Here is an 18,410-nt window from a genome sequence, read left to right as displayed (position 1 = left end):
GACTGCCAGCAGTGAAGAAGTTATGCCAACAGCACCTGCAAGGGAATCTATCTGTTAGAGACAGTTGTATTGCCAGCTGATAAATAGGTTGGTACAATGTAAATATATAAACAATGTACTAGGTTAGGTTGAGGCATGATATGATTGAATGAATTCACAGTTTTCTTGAATCCCTTTTCTTCTCTTCTTGAATCTCTATTCCTCTATTCCTTCGATTATTCTTCTTCTCTCGCAGGGTCATAACATTGACTTAATTTAAATAAAAATTCAAGTTAACTCGATCAACTCAAATAATTCATTTTCTCAAGTGCATCCGTTAAAGGATTGCTAGGCCAGTTTGAGATTAGACCACTAACAGCCTACTATACAATCAATATACCACGAATTAGTGGCTTGAAACAATTAAAATCATCGAAGAAAGAAGAGAAGAAAAGATTAATTTGCACCATTATCATTAAACTTGTAGTGGGGTAGGGTGCATAAAATTTTGTTAAAATAACCGGATAACACAACAGTAACTGACTTGCCAAGCTTAAGCCATATCGACTACAAAAATTATTCAGGCTATCGAGTTAATCAGTGATTTCTCAGCTTCAAAAACTTCATCGAAAACAAGAAAAATATGCATCTATAATGGCCGCAATCCAATCGTGCAAACGATGATAAAAAGCATACAAATACATGAAAATCCCTGAAATGCCTTCCACTAAATGATTACCCATTAGGGGTAGTAACCGGTGAAAGTAAAACCCCTTCCCATTATTTCACCAGCGCAAAACCATGCAAAGCATTCCATTCCAAACAACGCAGCAATACCAGCATCTTCAACCTTCAGTTCTGACCTGTGCTTCCACAGGTTCTTGACGTAATCTAGCTCCTTCCAGAACGACTCAGTACGGCCAGGGATACTGCAAAGATTGCCCCAAAAGGAGTTATTCTGATATTACTCAGGAATCTGGTTCATCGAGTAAACCGCAATATATTTTTCTAATGACACAAGCATATAACAAGGAAACTGCCAATAAACACAGTAGTACTAGTAGCAGTTGTATGATTGACTCTTCGTAAGTCGTAACACACCAAATGATGAGTTCACAGGGATCATAAGCAATCAAGCACCTTGCAGTCTCATTTATAGGTTCTCATCAAATCGGTAGTTGACATATTTGCTAGTAAGCTCAAACTACAAGCTACATACACAGAGGGAGAGGAACAACACAATAACATTTTTCCGGGAATTCTCCCAGAAAATGGTTCATTCTTTCTCCCAGGCACAATATACAACCAGAAGACCATCTAAGTCTTGCAATTTCATCTAACAAGCCAATATATCCAATTCTCTATTAACAACCACAAGTTTTAGCAGATACTGGTAAAGCAACGAAAACATTAACTTTGCAATAGCAGGGGGGCTGTGGACAGCTTTGAACTAAATGAAAATCATGTTACTACTGCATGATTTGACTTTACAGTTGAAATTCTTATAAAACAACCTCGTAAATGGCCATCTCTATCAAAAAAAAAAAAAAAAAAATTCATTCTTGCTTTATGTCTAAGAAATACTGCTAGAATCAACTTGATTGATGTTTAGACTAGTTATATCATATATCTTTTACAACAGTTTCAAATTACTGTATTCATCAGTTAAATAGAGCAAATTTGAATAAGCCTTTTTTAAATTTTAGGCCTAAAATCTTGGAGCTCTACAACATACGTTTGACATGCAAAAACATTAATGTCTCAGTCTCATTCTTCCTTGCTCAAAACCGCTGGCACTAGAATAGAACCATAAACTTAGTCATCTACATTACCCGGAATTCATTTTCCATATAGCATGTGTGGCTAATATTTGGACATAGGTGCAGGTTATGATTCTCCCCATATATATATAAACTCCCTCAGGTCCGGCTAACATTAATCGTCACAAGGGCCAACACACATGGAATCTTGTTTAAATGATAATGTAGGTGCAATACACAAAAAACATCCTAGCATACATTTAGTGGTCAATTTGATAGAGGCATATTCGGTAACTCGTTAATGAAATCAGAATATATATTGGCACATGGTGGAAGTGGCAACTAAGTTAATAAAAGTGAGGTGCTAAACAACACATTGCGCCTATTAATTTAACAGAACTTGTGGGTCTTCACGGCAGTAACCCATAAAACACAAATAACCAGAGCCAAGAAACAAATACCTAGCAAGTCGAGTGAAGAACAGCTGCTTAGATAATTCGTTGCACTTCTCAACTGTCGGTGGCTCCTGAATGTATTGTTTGTTCTCCTCCAGCAACTGCTTGTAGTAAGCAGTTCCATTCCTGGCCAAAAACTTAGACGCTTGGCACGCCTTAGATTGCAATTGTTGCAATTTTGATGCCATAAAAATCTGCACCATATTGAAAACATAAATAATTGTTTTAAGAAACAGTATATTGTTTTGCCCAAAATAACGGTGCAATCGAAAAGAATGCGGAAAAAAAAAATCAACATAAAAGGCAAAGGAAATTGAAAACAAAATCACTGTGGGTTGTGATCGATCTCTAAAATCAATAGATATGGGAATAAAAAATATAAGAAAACAATGGGAGATGTTCTAAGATCAAGCAAATTGTAGATCTAAGCAAAGGAACTGAATCTTACCTTTGATGAGATAAAAGTGGAAGATGAAAGACGATAGAAGGTTGAAGGGTGGACTGCTCTAGGCTTATCACGCCGCTTTACCTTGGGAAGAACACCCGGGCTTTTGGGATCAGTGGGCTAATGACCAGCCTGAACAAAGCAGGCTTAAAAATCGAAACAAATATGCTGCTTGCAAGGTCCAAACTTCATCAACAACCAATTAGCAACTAAAGAATGGGTTAGAATACGATTATAGATGGGTATTTGACCCCATTTTTTGGCGTAAAGTTTTTTTTTATAATATTAATATGTTTAGAGGTTCGGGTCAGATTGAGCTGATCCTTTTTTAATTATAAGATCAAATCGAATTGGATCTAAATTTGGGGTGAAAAATATCCGATTTGATCCAAGAATAATAATATAATTCATCTTTATATATTTAAGGACAATTACTATAATACTCATCTATTTATATATATTTTTAATTAGATCCCTTTTTACATGATAAAAATAATAATTATATATTAGAGTCGGGTGAGATATATATATTTGAGTTAAAAGTCAAGTATGATTGAGTGTAAATTTTTACTTTAAGAATCTTGTTGAATGGTAAGAGAAGAAGTGTTATACTAAAATCGAATTCAAATGAACCATGTATAATTTAGTCCGACCTAACCCATAATCCTCCTAAATATGATTCATCACCTTTCCATCCATTAATATTTGATTCATTCAATATTATTATTTAAATATATAAGATTATCTTTGATTATCGGTTATTTTAACAAAATAAAACAGTAAATTTATAAATAAAAATTCAAGTTATAATGTTATGAATAATTAAATGTGAATATCAGCTTCTGAACAATAATTAATCAAATCTCATAATGAGTTATAAATATTAGATATGACGTTATTCTTGATCACCTAGAATGGGCATAAAACTCGAATCTGACGGGTTTCGATCAGATCCGATTTAACCGGGTTAGGTTTTAAAAAAAAATGAATTCGAGTCGTCGGTTTTTTAAATGTGGTGTTTGTGTCGGATTGGGATCGGCTTTAGGGTAAAAATATCCGATCCGATCCGACCTAAAAATACATAATTTTACCTTATATATTTAGGAATAATTATAATAATATCTATCTGTATATTATTTTTTCAAATAAGTCATTATTTTTATTGAATAAAAACAACATTTCTTTTTATTATTTCGGGTCGGACTTTTAAGTTATATTTCGGGTTCGATTTGGATGAAATCTTGTTTTAGTCAGATCAATCAGATGAACCAAAAATCCGACCTAACCCGACCAATGCCCATCCCTAACCACCTCTCTCACTTTTTAAACTCTTACTTTTGCTAAGATACCTTTCTACGTTGCTTAATTTTTATACATTTCTCTCTCTATACCTGAGTTTAATTTTAGTTTGCGTATCAATTACGATATTGGATCATTAAATTATTACTAATGTGATAAAAAAGATAATTAATTTATTGGAGAAAATAGTAAATTATTATAGTTTTCGTTGTTGATCAATTATCACTTGTCATTAGTCATCATTCGTGACAATATTAATATCAAACATTTGTATTTCAGTCATTTTTATTATATTTAGATTGATTTTTCACAAAATCCGTTTAAAATTAGTGAAAATCCATCCAAATGTCTAAGTTTCTAATGCTTTGATCTCATTTTACGATCATTCGGTGAGACTAATTTTGATGTATGAGTTTATTTTATCGAAAAAATACTCTTCATTGTTTAAATTTTTTGAATAAACACCAAAAACATCAAAATGGTAGATTTTTTGTGTTTACTTTAATGAGTTTTAAAAGGAGTTTCAAGAGAATTTAAATCAATAAAAATGATAGAGAATGGTAAGATAAATTTATTAGTGTCTAACATGATCAAAAGAAATATTAAGAAATTACAATTTTTAACAAAGACTAAAAATAAAAAATAAAAAACTAATTTTGATAATAAGGTAGAATAATTTATTTTCATTTCCAACTCATACCAAAAGTACCCATTCGAATTGAACCCTAAAAAATACTAGTAACGTGTTAATCAAGTTTTTCCATTCACTATTCTTTGGGTGTTAAATGTCTTCAAATATATTTAAAATATGTATATTAAAACGAGAATACGTGTGCTTATTGTATAAAAAAAATTAGCTGACTCTATTCTCATATGTAAAAGGGTAAGGGGGAGGTAGGATAGTAGGCTGCCCCCAACACCAGCTTGAGAACAACTTCCGTTGAAGACCTCCGTTATAAATTGCCCTCAGTGGGACTCGATCCCACGATTCACAAGGTTAAAAGCCTTGTGCTCTACCAACTGAGCCAGACGGGCAAGACATGTGTACTTATTGTATGAATAACTTAAATTTAACATAATTTGATTTGATAACATCCTTGAATTTTATTGCTATTGATGTCTTTTTTGGCGTATTAGATCTAATTTGTTTGTGATAAACATACGTGGTTTTAAATTAATTGATAAATAAATGGAAGAATGGTGTCCATGCAATACTAATATTTTAAAATTTTGATGCAAAAAAAAAATAAAAACTTAATTGATGAACACATGTAAGATTTTAGATGCATTTAATGGTAAAACTAGTGCATTTAGCAAATGGCATAACATAATTAATACAACATTACAATATACTTATGAAAGCTTGAAAGGAAGAATTTAAAATTTTAGGACTAATTTAAAAATTCATAGTAGTTTGAATTTTTTGGTAAATTAACCTTTTTTCTTTTGGAAAATTAACAACTTTCGTCCCTATAAAAATCTACCGACAAGCGGCCAACCAATAATTTTTTAAACGCAAAGCAAATTGCGATAGCCCATAAGTGGACCCCACCTTTTTCCCCAATACAAAGCAGAAAAGCCCTCTCAAAAACCCTAAACCTTCTCCCACTCTCCTCCGCTACACCCTAAATCACCGTCACTAAGAAAATGGGTCGCCGCAAAGGAAGCAACACGGGTCAAACCTCCACCAACTCTTCGAGCCAATTCGAAGGAACCAAGATTCGTTTCCAAGACGCCGACGACGATGCAGTCGCTGCCGACAGCTCCAATCTCGATGAATCAGTCCTCGCCGTTGATAAAGCTACTGAAGATGTATCCATGGGAGAGCCCGAAGTCACCTTTGTAGATATTGATGATAAAACCAGTGCTGATTACTACTTCGACTCGTACTCTCATTTCGGTATGTTATTCCTTTTATTTTGTTTAAGATTCATTAAAGCTTGGATGTTTGTCTTGTTGATTAGAAAACTATGGAAGAATGAGGATTTTTTTTAGTGTTGGCTTTAACTTGGCCTGTGAGGAAGCTTCGCGTGAGGGAAGAAAGTTTCTATCTTCGCAAAAATAAGAGCTTGTTCAGCTCAATAGTTTGGTTATATCTAAGCTAATGAAGTTCTAGTTATTCCTATTACATCTTATATGTTCAATAAATTTAGAGATGTAGCACGTGTATATTGGGGCTTCTTATTATTTTATGTTCAGATAATACGTTCTTTGAAGTTTATTTTGATTTGTTTTCTTCATTTTTTTCGTATGCAGGAATTCATGAAGTAAGTGTGCTGGACTTGGACTATTCAATGCCGCTCTTTGTCTTGCTTGGTTATTTTCAGTTATTTATAGAATAGTTTTGCTTTGGTACAATTGCCTTTTGATATATGGGATGGTGAACGTCTGTAAATGAAGATTCAGCTGTAATTGTTCATTTTATTTGAACTGACCACGAATTTATGTCATGCTTACTTTCTGATGACAGTCCCTGTGTTTCAGGAAATGCTGAAGGATGGAGTGCGAACTAAGACATATCAAAACGTTATTTATCGGAATAAGTTTCTATTCCAGAACAAAGTAGTTCTAGATGTGGGAGCTGGAACTGGAATTTTGTCCTTGTTTTGTGCGAAGGCAGGGGCTGCACATGTTTATGCAGTATGTGTTTCTGTGTTTTATATGTATATGTATTTTCGATATATCTTTTAATATCTCTCTGACCTACATTTATTTCATTCTTAGTCTCCATCCCAAGTTTGCTTACTGTGGTTAATATTTTCCCATTCCTAGGTTGAGTGCTCTCAGATGGCAGACATGGCTAAACAAATTGTTGAAACAAATGGCTTGTCTGATGGTGGGGTTTTACTAAAATCTGTTGTGTCTTGTCATACTGATTTCTCTATTTCATCCCACTGTTTACGCGAGGATTATTTTATGTTACAGTTGTTACAGTTTTGAAGGGAAAGATTGAAGAGATTGAGCTTCCTGTTGCCAAAGTAGACATAATTATATCAGAGTGGATGGGTTACTTTTTGTTGTTTGAGAACATGTTGAATACGGTGTTATATGCTCGTGATAAATGGCTCGTAAGTTGCTGTTTCTATTGGTACTTCTAAAGTCTCCTTCATATGTTTTATGGTTTCTGATATAGAGATGTACTTTTGTGTTTATTTTATGTAATCAAAAGTTCCTTGATGATTCATTTGCGTGCATGTTGTGTAAAACTGACATGCAACTTGGATTACATGCTTGCATATACAGGCCAAAAAAGTGAGCATAATGTATGCTATCTATGGCACATTTATGGAGCTGTATGTGTTAGGTATGGCTTCGGTTATTGTCAACTGAAAATGAAAGAAGGTTACCTTCTATAGGTTGTTTCCCTATGATATTTATGCCCACTTTACTCTTGTGCAACTGATCTAAAAATTTAATACAACAAACTGCATGATGCATGGTCAATATCCATGTTTTCTTGACATTTCCAACACTCCACTTGTTTTTTTTTTCATTTGGTTTGAGGCACTTTGTCTAAAATCTTTAACATGATTGCTTACGTTCTCTGTTGGATGCAATGATTTGCACAACGAGGCTTGTAAATGAGGGATTAGGTTCCAGATATAACTGTTAATCGATTGAGAGTTTAACTAGACCCTTGTTTCATTGTCTATTGAGTAATATTGTGCTTGTAGTTTTATGTGGTGGCCGAGTTGCCCTTAAGTTTATTGCTTTGCTCTTGAAAGCAAGATTTTGTTGGTTCCCCATATGCTGCATTTGTTTTTTTCATTCAGTTTTCTTATTCTGTTTCCTGTGCCAGGTCAATGATGGTGTTGTGCTACCTGATAAGGCTTCTCTTTACTTGACAGCAATTGAGGATGCAGATTATAAAGATGACAAGATTGAATGTGAGCATTGTAGACTGATCCTTTGATATCATTCTTTGTATTCAAGTTCATAAGTAGTTATGTGCTTTCAATCAGTTTTTCTACCGTGGTTCCTTGGAATTTAGTTATCATATTCTTATATTACACATCTGTCCATGACATAACCTCGTTACAGTTTGGAATAATGTTTACGGGTTTGACATGAGTTGCATCAAAAAGCAAGCTATGATGGAACCTCTTGTGGACACAGTTGACCAGAATCAAATTGTGACAAATAGCCACCTTCTCAAGGTGAGAATAAATAGCAGAAGTGTCACCTATGCATATCTCCCACTTATTGTCTTTGGAACTCATCTGCTGTGTTCAGACAATGGATATCTCCAAAATGGCTCCTGGTGATGCTTCTTTCACTGCATCTTTTAAGCTCGTTGCACAACGTGATGATTATATCCATGCTTTCGTTGCATACTTCGATGTATCATTTACCAAGTGCCACAAATTGATGGGCTTCTCCACAGGTTTACATCTTTTACTTTCTTCTGCATTTCCATTTCATTCTATGTATCACCTTTAACTCAACAATACAATAATGCGTCTGCTCAAGTCTCATGTCCATGTTTCCGATTTTTATCTAAAAAAAACTAAGATCGATTTTTTCGAATAAAAACAAAATACAGGCCGAAATCGGAGCTACACATTGGAAGCAAACAGTCCTTTACCTAGAGGATGTGCTAACCATTTGCGAAGGGGAGGCAATAGTTGGGAGCATGACTGTTGCACCAAACAAGAAGAACCTGAGAGACGTCGATATAATGGTGAATATTCGTTGAACGGTAGACGTTGTGTGGTTTCGAGAGTTCAGTTCTACAAGATGCGCTGATATTGTCGACAGTAAGTATTCTCAAGGCACGAGTAGCTGTATGGCATAGGCTGCTGGTGCTATTCTTAATGCATTTGTATTCCAGCTTTCAGCAACTGCTCGAGAACGAGACAATCATATATTGGCTCTTTCATCTGGAATGTAATATTAGTTCATTTCAACTTATTTTAAAATATTTATATCATTTTGTTTAATTCATATTAATTTTTTGTATAATAAGATTTGCCTAGATTATCATATAAAAATAATATATATGTATTCAAAATGGTATTTATTGGTTACGTCGATCCAGCTCTTTTAACCGTCCTATGTTCATATATATATATATATATATATATATATGTATGTATGAGTCGTGTTTCTTGTAAGACATTGTATAGATTTAGGATAAAGTATGCTCAGGTTCATTAATTTATCTTCAAATAATTATTTTAATTATTGAAAATTTAAAAGATATAAAATAGTTATTGTGATATTATAATAAATTATATAATTTAATAAGTTCAATCATCATTTTCTAATATTTCATAAAATTTAGTAATTATTTTATCATTTTGATAAATTCAATGATTAATTTGTAATTGTTTAAAATTTCTAATAATCATTTAGTAACATTTAAAACTTTAATGACCTAAACAATCATTCCAACATAATTCACTAAAACCATGTGTCTTTGTATTTATATTTTGAGAAAATCGCCTCAGTGACCAAAAATGCCTTATAATATACGATTTTAACCAACTTTTTTTGGATTTGCCAAAATGACCAAAATCGCAACGCGAAATAAAAATCGCAACGCGATCCCCAGAATCGCAAATCAGTTTCCAAAATCGCAACGCGATTCTTGAAAATCGCAATGCGATAGTACAAATTCGCATTGCGATTTTCAAGAATCGCAACGCGAATATAAAAATCGCAACGCGAACACATAAATCGCAACGCGTATCCGTAAACCGCAACGTGTATCCGTAAATAGCAACGCGTATCAGTAAATCGCAACGCGTATCCGTAAATCGCAATGCGTATCCGTATATCGCAACGCGTATCCGTAAATCGCAACGATAATCCGTAAATCGCAACGAGAATCTGTAAATCGCAACGATAATCCATAAATCGCAACGAGAATCTGTAAATCACAACACTGAAATTTTGGGTATATAAGTACGCAACAGCAGCAAATCATAAACTAAATCCCTAAATCGCAACTCATTCCATCTCCATCTATCACTCTCTCCGGCGACATCCGTTCCTATATCCAACGACATCCTTCCCAATCCGGCAACAGGTTTTAGTTTCGCAGCTCGTCTGTTTAGTAAATTAATTTACAACCATGAAATCATCTAATGTTGATCATGTTTGGATAGATTTGTGTATTGGAGGGTCATGGGATAATGTTCATGGTGTTTTACAATATATGCCTTTACCCATGAATCTTCAACTAAAATTGTCTTTACAAAGTTAACTTATGAAACTCTAATGCTACGTGTTTCAAATAAATTGAATTTAGAGCCCCTAAGTGGATTTAGGCTATCTTATCAGAGAATGATAAAGTTTATTTGTTAACCGACAATGAAGATGTTGAACGATTCATTGCTTACATTAGTGTTTCACAAGATGATGTTACATTGTATGTTGTTGAACCTAGAAGTAGTATTGTTGGGTCAGTAGCGGGTAGTAATCAACTAAGTTTTTCTCAAAACCCACAACCTTTCTCTAATCCAAATCCCAATCAACTTTCAGCACCAAATTCCGGTTTTCGTATTGACCAGTTAGACGATGATGAGCCAACAGAAAAATTGTGAGTACTAGTCAGTATTCGAAATTTGGTCTTGGTCAATATCCGGACTTTGATATTGGTCAATACACGGATTTTGATGATGTTTCAGAAGAAGAACAGACCCTGCGTGTAATGATTTTGATATTGGTCAATACCCGAATTTTGATGATGAAACAGCCGTTGCCGAAGAATGTATTGTTGATGATAATGAGGAGGAAGTTACGACTGTGAATGAACATGTTGAACATCCATTCTGTAATTCATATAATCCTGAAGAAGAAAAAGTCCCCGAAGAAAAGAAAATGCCACGGCGTATAACTGGAATATGCCAGAATTACTTCAGATACCGGAAGAAGAGTTGGTAAAGAAAGCAGTTGATTGTTACACAAAAGTTATTCGTATCAAGAAAGATGATTGTTTTGATACAAAGGAAGACTTGAAGATAGCTTTGTATACGAAATGTGTGGAAGATGGCTATCAACTAAAAGTTAACAAATCAAGCAAAGATCGTTTCGAAACAAGGTGTATGATTGACAAAAACTGTACGTGGCGTATGATTGCAAAGAGAATAAAAGATTGCGAAATGTTTCAAGTTAGGACTTTTATTGATAAACATACATGTTCAAGAACCCAAGTTTTTCCTCACCATAGACAGACAAACAAAAAGATGTTGGGTGGTTTTCTGGCTGAGTTAATGTTTTTGAATGGCAGGGTATATCGGGGACATGAAATTATGACTGACATGAATGCTCGGTTCAAGATTAGTATATCATATTCTCAAGCTTGGAGAGCCAAATGTTATGCCTTGGAATTGTTGAGGGGGTCGCCAGAAGCATCGTTTGCCCAACTGCCGGCTTATTGTCACAATTTAAAGCTGAAAAATCCTGGGTCGGTAACTCATATCAAAACAGATAGAGATGGACACTTTGAGTTGCTGTTTATCGCCATTGGTGCTACGGTTAGTAAATCAATATAATTTTGTTGACTCATTTTTGTTAGTTACATGCATTTCACATTTAAATGATTATATTTCTTGTGTATATTATTTGGTAGATTCGTTCGTTTATTACTTGCATGCGCCCAGTTATTATAGTTGACGGAGCACATTTGAAAGGTCGATACCTTGGAACATCGTGTTACACCATGTACTGAAAAAAAGATAACGAAACGTGTTGTGAAGTCAATGTAACACCCCCAACCCGTATCCGACCCGGATACGAGTCCGAAGTGTTACATTAACTTTTCAAACCTTGACTCTTAAGAAAAATCCGGGAAATTTAAAACTTTATTAAATCAAAATAAAGACTATATCAGAGTGCTCGTACTTAAGGACTTATTACATGCCAACACTTTATACATAACCAAATACATACTTTGTCAAATATTTCTGATCTGATCTTTTGGTAAGGAAAACTGACCTGTCTTGCTCCGCATCCCTCCTTACTCTTCTCGAAACCTACGTGTGAAACAATCACACGCTAAGTCGAAGACTTAGTGAGGCATAACCACTTATAATGCACTTTAAAACATATATTGATACATGCATGTTATGTTCTATCATGTTATAGCAATTCCAGGCATTTTTCATATCGTATAAAATCATATCAGATTAATCGCAGTAAATACATACATACACATAATTCATCATTCACAGGTTATCATATAATCACATACTTTTTCAATCAAACACTATACACACACATCATATCATTTCTATAGCATTTATCATACCACTAACTTATATTTGTTCATATCTCTGGATTAGCCCATGTACATATGTGAGAACTATCGATATGTGAGTCTATAGAGGTTGTGCACTATGCTGTCACCACAGCTCGTATAAATGCACCGAAGTGCCCCGTAGAATTGCACCGTAGTGCCATATAATGATGTCCCTAAGGACCACATAGAATTCTTTAAGAATCATATACATATGCTAGGGATCAAGTATGTGTCTTTCCAGACTTCACACATGTTCCAAAGAATATACATATGTCCCTAAGAACCGCGTAGACTTGCACCGTAGTGCCATGTAATAATGTCCATAAGGACCACATAGAATTCTTTAAGAATCATATACATATGCTAGGGATCAAGTATGTGTCTTTCCAGACTTCACACATGTTCCAAAGAATATACATATGTCCCTAAGAACCGCGTAGACCCTCGACTCTTGGCATGCCAACTATACCCCTAGCTCTCATGACACATAACATGGGCGTTATCATTTATTTCATTTCAAATATTCATATAAACTTGTAATTCACTTTCACATATCACTTATCACATAGCTTCTTTTCATATGATCACATAGTCACGTAGTTCACTTACACGTAGATCATTTCCATATAATTCACATGCTCATCATATCTTGTTCACCTATGATCATATATTTCATATAACAGATAGGAACACTTTCACGTAGCTTATAATCATAAGTTTTGTCTCGTAACATATACTTGTTTTCACATATATATTTCCTATCAATTCTTATACCATCACATAATTCCTTTAACATACATAACATCATGTAACATTATAATAGAAATACTTATAGTCATATCACTTAAAGCACATATACTTATAGTCACATTGCTTATATCTTAATCTTATGTCTTCTCTTAGATATATATATATATATATATATATTCACATGTTCAGTAATTCACCATTTCATCACATAATTGTGTATTCATATAACTCATTTCATTCATTTCATATCTACCTATATATATATCCTCAAGATCATCCTAATATAAATCATATAGCACTCTTATTTCGTATTCATCTAGGGCAGACTTATAAACATATCTCACTTCATTATTTCTCTATATATAATCTAATATGTTTACTTAATTCAATTTCATATAACTCCTATAATCTTCTCATATAACCTCATAAATTTCTATCATACAACCCATGTGTTATAGTTTTATTTAACCTATGAATCTTTCCCATCTAGCTTATCTATACGTTCATCTTATCATTTATGTTCAAATCCCCTAGTTAGTGTACTATTCTCACTTCATCCTATAGATCAATATTATCCAGCTTATTTTACTTATCATATAATAATATATATTTTACTATGACCACATAGTTTATATCTCATACTTTGCTTTCTCATGTTCACCTATATCATATCATATGGCTCATATCTTTCTCATGCAGTCACATAGTTCAGTTTCACATATGTATATATATACATTATATAGCACATACTTCTCATAACATTACATTCAAAAGCATATCAACACATATATTCATGCATACATACAATTCATGTCATTCATATACGTATAATCATATATTCATGCATTCTAACATAGGAAATAGACTTGTCGCAAGTCTTGTTTCCATTTAGCACCATAACTAACTAATATGCACTCACCTGGCCTCACTAGCCAATTCAAATCTCTTATCTTTCCCTTGATCGATCTTACTTGCCAAACGTTTCGGAATTTCTTTATGCGTAGAATCTACATAAATGTACATTTCGAGACAATCATAGATACCTACACCTTGTAATTGGATACTATCAATTTAAATGACTTATTAAATCCATATTCCCAATTTTCCTTTAGGGGGAATCGGTTCCCCCCCATGGGGGTATCGGTTCCCCATGACATACTGGAAATTCTTGTTCGTTTGAAGGGGTATCGGTTCCCCTTGAATGGGTACCGATTCCCCTTGCCCAGAAATCATATTTTCAACCCGAAAATTACTTCATTTCCTCTCAAACACTTCATATATCATCTCCTTTTCATTCTTAACTCTAGTACACATACTTAAACCAATCTATATTCATTTATTTCATCTTAAACCTCAAAATCCTATATTCCATACGAGATTCAAAAATCATACCAAAATTTCAATGTGTTCTAATTCCAATTCTAACACCTCATACTTCTTAATTAGATTGATGACAAGTCAAATTCATCCATAAAACTTCAACAACCATACCCTATCAAAATTCCATCTTAAACTCATATTGTAAATTCCTTCATAATTCCTTTATCTTATTGTTTAAATCCTATATAAGCTTTCCTTAAGCTTATTTAATACCCAAAGATTCAAAACCAACTTATAAATTCCAGAAATTAACAGTTAAAATCAAACTTACCTTAAGTTGAAGCTACGAGAAGAAGAAGAAGAGAGTAAGAAGAAGGCTTCCAGAACTCTCCCAAAACCCACGTGTATCACTTATATTTAAAGAAATACAAAATATTCTTTAAGCTGAAAAGACTAAATTGCCCCTTTAATTATCCATCTATGCTATTTAATCCATCATCAAAATCTTTACTTAAATCCCAAAACTTTTAACTTATTTCAAAATTGAGCACTAAATTCCCCAAAATTTACATTTTAGTCACTGACCCCGCTTTCGGGATGTTACAAATCTCCCCTCCTTATAAGAAAATTCGCCCTCGAATTTTCACTGAACATCTAGTAAGAACATATCTTCCAATATTCTTATGTTGCTTCCCTGACTTATTCTTTCTTGTCATCATCGGAAACTTACTTTTCAATCCTTAAGTTTTCCAACTATCTTTTCGTTTATACATTCATCTTCTGTTGCTTATCATATAAACAATAACCAGTAATACCAATCCATTGTTGTCTTTTCTCTCATTCGACTATGCATTTTTCCTTGACCTTTCTAAAATTCCATATAATGTCACTCATCACATTGACAGTAACATCCATCTCTATATCATAAATCCATCTATTTCTTCATAACTCTCTAATTACCTTATAACCATACCAAACTTGTATGTCGTCATCATTTGACCAAAACTCACTTTAAATCTTCTTCAATGTGATTAAACATATATTTTAAGGAGTCAAACAATATTTTCACATCACCTTGCACACTGGTCTTATTTCCATATCAAAATTGTCCTCTGTACTTCCATATTTATCGTATATGATCCTTTAACTCAATCCCTTCATTTCTTTATTCCTTATTCCTTATACATTAATCATATATTTCCTTTCATGTTCACATACTCTTGTCTTATTACTTATACTCATCTTTATGTACCAATCTTCATTGCATCCTCATTACTTTAATAACCCATTTCTTATACATAACTTCATTCTTTATCATTTCTTATACTTGTATTTTCCTTCCTGAAGGTTCCATGCAAATACTTATCTCAGTTTCTACATCATAGTTATCTGCTCAGAATATACAATCATATTCAAATTCACATCATAATCAATTAACTCCACTTTGTCTTTTCCTTCAGTCTTATAACTCTATCACCTTTACTCTGACACTAGTCAATAACATATGTTCAATCTAGGGTACAAACCCTAATCAACTAAACACATACATCCATTCAAATCGAAATTATCTTAAAATTCACTTACTCAACTTATCAATTTCACCTCTATTCTTATATATCCTGAAATTTCTTTTGCTCAAACTCAACATTCTGACTTCCTGTGTCTTATAATCTGATCATCGATATACATTCTCAAACTCTTCTTATCATCCTCAGCTTTACTTAAATATACAAATTCTTACTTCCTTTTCCTTTACTATACCACATTACTATGATCCAAAATGCAACTATATCCAGATCCATTGCAGATCTAGTTATCATATCCTGACAATATCTTATAATCTTATAATTCCAGTACATTCCCATCGCATATTCTTGTTAGCTAACGCTAACTTTCCGTCTTAACTGCAAACCCTTATCATATAAACGCTCTGGCTTATACACAATGTTATTCCTTCATTTCGAACTCATAAGCTCTGACATATACATCTTATACGCTTGTCACTGATGCACTTATCCTTGAATTTTTCTATACGTAATCATCACGTCATTAGATCTTTTTAACATTCTTATGGTGACACCCGTTCACCATCTTCTATCTTATTCACATAATAGCAAAACTACTCTACATCGTTTTTCCAATTCCAAACGATGAAAATTTTCTATCATTATTCGATATGATTTCAGCTTTATGAAATCAACTTTTAATCTTACTAGGCAGTTCCTGAGGTGTCCGCTCTTCATCCTGCCTGGCCAGGGCAAGTGAATAGCTGTCACAATCAGGAAATCACCTTTCACTTACTTCGAAATTATCACGATCGGATTTCTACTGTATTAAACTATTCTTATTTTATTAGCAAGACAACGTATTCCTTACACTATCAGATCAGAAATTTTTAATCTATGTTGGCATGTACACCTTTTATGACATTTTGGACTTCGGTTATGCCGATAATCGGCTAAACCATAGCTCTGATACCATTAAATGTAACACCCCCAACCCGTATCCGACCCGGATACGAGTCCGAAGTGTCACATTAACTTTTCAAACCTTGACTCTTAAGAAAAATCCCGGGAAATTAAAACTTTATTAAATCAAAATAAAGACTTTATCAGAGTGCTCGTACTTAAGGACTTATTACATGCCAACACTTTATACATAACCAAATACATACTTTGTCAAATATTTCTGATCTGATCTTTGGTAAGGAAAACTGACCTGTCTTGCTCCGCATCCCTCCTTACTCTTCTCGAAACCTACGTGTGAAACAATCACACGCTAAGTCGAAGACTTAGTGAGGCATAACCACTTATAATGCACTTTAAAACTATATTGATACATGCATGTTAGCAATTCCAGGCATTTTCATATATAAAATCATATCAGATTAATTGCAGTAAATACATACATACACAATTCATCATCACAGGTTATCATATAATCACATACTTTTTCATCAACACTATACACAACATATCATTTCTATAGCATTTATCATACCACTAACTTATTTGTTCATATCTCTGGATTAGCCCATGTACATATGTGAGAACTATCTATATGTGGTCTATAGAGGTGTGCACTATGCTGTCACCACAGCTCGTCGTAAATGCACCGAAGTTCCCGTAGAATTGCACCGTAGTGCCATATAATGATGTCCCCTAAGGACCACATAGAATCTTTAAGAATACATATGCTAGGGATCAAGTATGTGTCTTTCCAGATTTCATACATGTTCCAAAAGAATATACATATGTCCCTAGAAACCGCGTAGACTTGCACCGTAGTGCCATGTATAATGTCCATAAGGACCACATAGAATTCTTTAAGAATCATATACATATGCTAGGGATCAAGTATGTGTCTTTCCAGACTTCACACATGTTCCAAAGAATATACATATGTCCCTAAGAACCGCGTAGACCCTCGACTCTTGGCATGCCAACTATACCCCTAGCTCTCATGACACTAACATGGGCATTATCATTTATTTCATTTCAAATATTCATATAAACTTGTAATTCACTTTCACATATCTTATCACATAGCTTCTTTTCATATGATCACATAGTCACGTAGTTCACTTACACGTAGATCATTTCCATATAATTCACATGCTCATCATATCTTGTTCACCTATGATCATATATTTCATATAACATATATGAACACTTTCACGTAGCTTATAATCATAGTTTTGTCTCGTAACATATACTTGTTTTTCACATAATATTTCCTATCAATTCTACCATCACATAATTCCTTTAACATACATAACAATCATGTAACATTATAATAGAAATACTTATAAGTCATATCACTTAAAGCACATATACTTATAGTCACATTGCTTATATCTTAATCTTATGTCTTCTCTTAGACATATATATATATATATATATATATATATATATATATTATATATATAAATATTATATATTGTGTATATAATATCTCATTTATTATTTTTCATATACCATATTATATATATCCTCAAGATCATACTAATATAATATATATAGCACTCTTATATTTCGTATTCATCTAGGGCAGACTTATAAACAATCTCACTTCTATTATTTCTCTATATATAATCTAATATGTTTACTTAATTCAATTTCATATAACTCCTATAATCTTCTCATATAACCTCATAA

General features: G+C 33.4%; 1 protein-coding gene and 1 pseudogene across 1 annotated transcript; one reads left to right on the top strand and one right to left on the bottom strand.

Moving 5' to 3' along the window:
• Positions 1 to 427: 427 nt before the first annotated feature.
• Positions 428 to 2,736, bottom strand: LOC120156661. The gene is made up of 3 exons (XM_039167958.1): positions 2,643 to 2,736; positions 2,201 to 2,388; positions 428 to 908 (listed from the first exon to the last, which is right to left on the bottom strand). The coding sequence occupies exons 2-3, from the start codon at positions 2,380 to 2,382 to the stop codon at positions 722 to 724; spliced, it is 369 nt and encodes a 122-aa protein (XP_039023889.1). The 5' UTR covers positions 2,383 to 2,388; positions 2,643 to 2,736; the 3' UTR covers positions 428 to 721.
• Positions 2,737 to 5,480: 2,744 nt separating this feature from the next.
• LOC120156663 lies at positions 5,481 to 8,847 on the top strand (annotated as a pseudogene).
• Positions 8,848 to 18,410: the final 9,563 nt, after the last annotated feature.

Source organism: Hibiscus syriacus, unplaced genomic scaffold, assembly GCF_006381635.1.
Source record: "Hibiscus syriacus cultivar Baekdansim isolate YM2019G1 unplaced genomic scaffold, ASM638163v2 tig00111234_pilon, whole genome shotgun sequence".
Lineage (NCBI taxonomy): Eukaryota > Viridiplantae > Streptophyta > Magnoliopsida > Malvales > Malvaceae > Hibiscus > Hibiscus syriacus.
This window is presented reverse-complemented; position numbering and strand designations above follow the sequence as displayed.

Bases quoted from the DNA above. Each gene is read 5' to 3' on its own strand.
- LOC120156661 (XM_039167958.1), bottom strand. From the start codon at position 2,382: ATGGCATCAAAATTGCAACAATTGCAATCTAAGGCGTGCCAAGCGTCT. The intron at 909-2,200 runs GTATTTGTTTCT...CAATCTTTGCAG, and splicing joins TTCTTCACTCGACTTGCTAG to TATCCCTGGCCGTACTGAGT.